Source organism: Prionailurus bengalensis, chromosome B2 (genome assembly GCF_016509475.1).
Source record: "Prionailurus bengalensis isolate Pbe53 chromosome B2, Fcat_Pben_1.1_paternal_pri, whole genome shotgun sequence".
NCBI classification, from domain to species: domain Eukaryota; kingdom Metazoa; phylum Chordata; class Mammalia; order Carnivora; family Felidae; genus Prionailurus; species Prionailurus bengalensis.
In genome coordinates, this window is record NC_057349.1 from 112679535 (window position 1) to 112685534 (window position 6000).

Sequence of the window (6000 nt, forward strand, 5' to 3'; positions counted from 1 at the left end):
ACTACTAGCCTCTTTTTTGTGTGCTAGTGCTTTCAAAGTTAGTGGAATTCCGGGTGTGAACTCTGTGCCCGATTTACATGAAACTGGCACGTATGAGAATCACTGCTTAGATGTTTATTTAGAAAAAAAGTGCTGGTTGACGCCATCATTTGGCAACCTGACCAGGTTTAGCCTTCTTGTAAGTGCTTCCTTTATTTTCTCACGTTGCATTTTGTTTTTTCCATGAAACCAGTGTAGACCTTCCAATTTATTTCTTTAATTTATTTTTTACTATTGTTGACATACAATGTTACATTAGTTTCAAATGTGCAACAAAGTGAATCTTCTCTGTACCTTATGCTGTGCTTATGTCCAATGTAGCTACCATCTGATACCATATACTATTACAGTGCCATTGACTGTATTTCCTATGCTGTACCTTTTCTTTCGGTGACTTAATTCATCCCATAACAGGAAGCCTATATTGCCCTCTCCTCTTCACCCATTCTGCCCATCCTACCTCCCCCCTCCCCTCTGGTAACCATCAGGTTGTTCTCTGAATTTATTAAAAGGATTCATTTGAATAACCTTCAATATATTGTATGCTTATTGGTAATTATCTCCAACAACATTTAAACATCCCAATTGCAGTTCAGACTGTTAGGTGTTCATATTATTAGTTTTCTTTGGACCCGGGAAGTAAGCAAATCACGTTTTCAGATGTGGGCTTGGATGTAAGCCCTCTGTAGCACCTACTGCCTCTCCATTTTGTCAGCTAATTAGGTTTTCTCCTGCCAACTCAGAATATGTCACTCTTTTGTTGATCTTTCAGAATCTTGAAAGATGAAAATGAAAGAGATCTAAAGGGAAAGCATAAAGATGAATGGCTCTGGTAGTATAAAGTGAGCCAGTAACTTTGGAATTTTTTTTTTTGGTAATAAAGTTTAAATGACTTATGAGATGTTTGACTAATGCACCCAGGACTTCTGTGAAGTTACTGAATTTACATAAGTATATTTGTTCTACACCTGATACATTTACTTAGAGAAATATTGCCTTAGTTATAATGAGACTTCTTAAAAAACCACATACACTGTGGTATTAAAAAGCATTGCTGAAATTGTTTGATAAATTAGTTTTAAGACTCTAAATGGTTTTGCCTTTTGTTTTCCAGCTGGAAAATTATTCGTTGCACCTCTAATCCTGGTCTTGGGATTAGCACTAGGGGCCATAGCAGTTGTAATCGGTAAGAAACACTTAACATATTTGAGATAAGAATTTTCTGAGTGCTATAGAGAGAAAAGGAGTGTAGATGTAATAATAGGAGTCAGTTACTAAGTAGACATACCTGTTCCATGCTTGCGTTAGACAGGCAATCAGCATATGATTTATAGATTCAGAGGGGTGTGTTTCATATAGGATGCATTTGTGTGACACTTTTTCAGTCTATAAAGACTTTGATTCATGTAGCTTATAAAACAGTTTTAATTCCCTTTTAATACCAAAGTTAATACAACTAGTTTTTTATGAAAGAGTCCAGTGGACGAGGATGAAGATTTTCCGATTCTGAGTTTAGGTTGAAGTATTAAGGGAAAAGGTTCTGGTATAGCCTTGTGTGTTTGGTTTGCTCTAGCACAAACCAAAGGGTACACTGGGTAAAAAAGATACCTTCAATGTATATAGGAACATATACCCAACGTATACTTCAGCACTGACAAATAGAAAATATATGAGTGATTTATATAGTCTTATTCATACAAGTATATGGAAATACGTGTTTTAATTTTTTTTTCAACGTTTATTTATTTTTGGGACAGAGAGAGACAGAGCATGAACGGGGGAGGGGCAGAGAGAGAGGGAGACACAGAATCGGAAACAGGCTCCAGGCTCTGAGCCATCAGCCCAGAGCCTGACGCGGGGCTCGAACTCCCGGACCGCAAGATCGTGACCTGGCTGAGGTCGGACGCTTAATTGACTGCGCCACCCAGGCGCCCCGGAAATACATGTTTTAAAGCAGTGGTTCTCAGAGTCTAGCATGCTTTAGAATAACCTGGTTAGTTAAAAGACAGGTTGCTGTTTTCTGTACTGAGTTTCTGATTCAATATGGGGGCAGGGCCCATGGGTTTCTAGTTCTCAGAAGTTCCCAGTGATGCTGATGCTGCCAGTCCAGAGACCACATTTTGAGAACGATTGCTTTAGAGAATTAAAAATATATATATTTATTTTTAAAAGGGGGGGGGGAGGAGTGGGGGAGGGGCAGAGGGAGAGGGAGACACAGATTCTGAAGCAGGCTCCGAGCTGTCAGCACAGAGCCCGCTGTGCAACTCAAACTCACAGACCATGAGATCATGACCTGATCTGAAGTCGGACCCTTAACTCACTTAGCCACCCAGGTGCCTCTGGAGAATTTTAAATTAGACACCATAGGGGCGCCTGGGTGGCTCAGTCAATTAAGCATCCGACTTCGGCTCAGGTCATGATCTCATGGTCTATGAGTTCGAGCCTTCTATCCGGCTCTGTGCTGACAGCTCAGAGCCTGGATCCTCCTTCAGATTCTGTGTCTCTCTGTCTCTCCCTCTGTCCACCAAACCTTCCCCACACTCTATCTCTCTCAGTCTCTGAAAAATGAATAAGCCTTAAAAAAAAATTAAAACTAAATTAGACACTGTAAATAAAGATGGCTTTGATAACATAGTAGATGGGATTTTTTCTAAGTAAAATTCATTTTCATATGTAAAGTTCTATTTAGCAAGTAATTTACATGTACAGGACATGTAGAATTTTAAAGTAACTGACAGTTAAGCTCTTATGATTTATGAAGGACTTTATGAACTAGATGAAAATAATTAGATGTTATTATTTGCATTTTACAGTTAAGAAAGGCAGGCTTACTAGGAGCTCCTATGTGATAGAACTGGGAATCAAACCTGGCATTTGGCTCTACAGTCCATGTTCTTAAGTAATACGTTATCCTGCCTGAAACTGAAGTGTGATATCAGAGTGCAAATGATATGACTGGGGATAGTAAAGAAGACAAACCTGAGATTGAATATTTTGATAGAAAACATGATTCCATATTCAAACTGGTGTCACAGAGGTTGTTAAAAGGGAGAGAAAACTGTACAAAAATAATAAAGAATGAAATCTTATAAAAGTAACTACATTTTATTGCATAGGTATCTCCCCTCTTTCATCTGCATGCATTGCTAAATAATAATTTTTTGTAAATGACTGCAAAATGAAAAATTGAAGGTGGAAAAATTTCAAATATATAAACCTAATACCTTTCCTCCTAATTAGCTTTAATCTTTTTTGTTTTTTAATCCTTAGGTTTATTTGTATTTCCTATCTATTGCCTTTGTAAAAAACAGAGAAAACGATCACGGACAGGAATGCACTGGTAAAATGCAGAATGATTTCCTGTAACTAAGCCGGTCTGGGTAGGAGCCACACAGAATGGCACACCGTCTGAGAGTCACGTCTTGAAAAACACTGCGTCCAGTCTCCCTGTGGTTCTCTGCAGGCCACAATGCCTCTGGCTCCGGTGCGCTCCCCACATGGTATCCTGTCCTTTCCTTATACAGTTTGCTGCTGTTAAAAAATGGTCACTTTCATAGACTATAAATATCTGTAACATAACTCTGACACTCTTACTGGTTCTTGGAAGAAAATATTTTAATTAAGAGCCAGTTATCCTCAGAATTATCTGAGCATGCCTCTCCCGAGCACTGTTTGGACTGTCTTTGTACCTAACCCCCCTTCCAGGCCCTCTTCTGAGACTTGGTGTGAATAGCGGAAGTCATCCCACCTGTACCAATAAGCAAGGCCACTTTTCAGAAGATAAAGGCCGGCCATATGTACCTGTTTTTATCTGTGGCCCAAGCAATGTAATTCCTTCATCCTTCCGATGCTATAATTGTTAAAAATCTCAATGCCCAAAAGGGAACAAATGAAACAAAATTAATGAGAAGAATCATGGGTTGCTGAAGTGTATATGTGCAGGGGTGTGAATGTGTGTGTATAATAAGTATTTGTATTAAAACTAGGTTCAGTTACCTTGTACTTGTCAAGTTCCATGCCTCTACACTATTTTTCCATATTTTCATAGACATAGTTAAAGATAATCGTTCCTTTGTGGGCATATTTTGGTAATGTACTGAATTAAAGTCAATGTAGACAACAGGCTACTTTGATGTTGACCCTTTCTATTCCTTGCTCTCTTTGTCTCACACACATGCACACACGCCAGAAATTTGTGCAATGTCACCTCAAGGATCATCAAACTTTATTAACTTACAAAACTGATAGGCTGCTTTTAGGAAATTCTCAAGACCAGAATGTTTAGTCTCTTCAGATTTCTTATATTTTGGCATAGATGTTTTATTAAATGAACAAATCCTTCAGAGGGGATTAGTTAATTTAAATAACAAGTTTGCTGTAGTGAGAACTGCTTAAGCCTTTAAACAAATTGTTGTTCTGCTAGTTTTTTAATCAACTAGTAATGACAGATAATTCTGCTTTAGGTCAAGTTCTGATAGTATTGGAGACCCCACCCTCTTACCTCTTTTCTCTTTCTCTCTCTCTCTTTTTTGTTTGTCCCCAAGATTTTCATTTTAAAAAAAGTACTAGTTTTGAAGGGTTTTTCTTACGTTTACTGCTCAAGTGCATACTAATGTGCTGATGTCTTCTTATGGATAGGGTAATTTGAAAACACAAATTTTTGTGATTATGGATGGGTTTATCTAAAATAGAAACAACTTTTGGAGAAGGAAACAAAAAAAATGAAGGAAATATTTTCAGCAAGTTTTACCAAGCTGAGAAGTCTTTAAAAATAAGAAAAAGACACATAGCTAAACAATGTTATTCCTTTGTTTTCATCATGAAAGTTCATTAGCAGAATGGAAGTAAAGATCCCTAAGAAGCCTGAAGTTTCCCCTTGTCTCCAAATCCTTAAAATTAGATATCTGCATAGATGTAGCATTTATTTGTCAGAAGCCTTACCTGAACTGTAATAAATTCTGTGATAAAACATGCATTAACGTGGATAGTTGGTCTTGTTGGGCTCTAACAAATATAAGAACATTTATCATTTTTATTGGGCCTAAAAAGTCCATGATAGTGAAGTTTACTTGCATGAGTAATGAGCTAGCATGCTTCCATTCCTTCTGAAGAACACTCAGAATAGCTACACTGAAGCTTCTGGACTAGTCTCTATTCAGTTAGAAGAAGGTGTGCCATTTGTGATTCTACAATGGTGTATTTCTAAAGCATAACATGGTGCAAGAAAAAGTGATGCTTTAGTTTCACAAATTCACCTTTCCATTCATCCATCCATCCAATGGATATTTTTGAGTGCCTATTCTATGTGCTCTAGTCTTAAAACAAGAGAATGAAAATTTCTAGCCTACATCGATGTAATTCTGTCATAAAAGTGCTTAATTTTTGTAAATTCATTTTTTTCTGGACTTAGGTGTTAGTTTGACAATATGTGAATGTGATGGAAATTTTAAATCTAGTGGATAATATGTTTATGTATGATATGTGTATGTATATATACATTTAAATATACATACATATATAATATTTCCATAGCTGCATATAAATACAGTTGCCACATACATATATACCAACTGGCTAAATAATATACTCTCTGGTCTTAGATAATCTATTTTCTTAGGTTATTGTGTCTCTTGTCTTTGGCCTACTCAGGGATTTTTATTCCTTCCTTTGAATAACTTATCTTTTGGAGGTATTTTTATATTATTTAGAAATGTTCCAATTTTCCAATTACAAAGCAGTGTCTGTTATCAGTGAAAGCTCTTTCATCAATGCTTGAGATACTGTACACAGTGTTGCACAGGATTTTCATTTTTCTATTGCATAGATTTTTTTTTTAAATTAATGTATGTAGTTTTCTCTTTCACAGTTGGTATATATTAGGTCTTTCCCTGATAGTGACTTAACGTAATAATTTGTGATTTTTTTTTTCTTACTATCATCAAGATCTTAAAAAGAGAGAAG

At 36.7% G+C, this 6000-nt stretch overlaps 1 protein-coding gene across 1 annotated transcript in view; it reads left to right on the plus strand.

Moving 5' to 3' along the window:
- Nucleotides 1-4161, plus strand: part of RNF217 (ring finger protein 217) — a 123074-nt gene extending 118913 nt beyond the window's left edge. The window contains exons 5-6 of the mRNA XM_043592243.1: nt 1154-1225; nt 3310-4161. Coding sequence (XP_043448178.1) covers nt 1154-1225; nt 3310-3383 — 146 coding nt within the window. The 3' untranslated portion in view covers nt 3384-4161. The remainder of the gene's footprint in view (nt 1-1153; nt 1226-3309) is intronic.
- Nucleotides 4162-6000: the final 1839 nt, after the last annotated feature.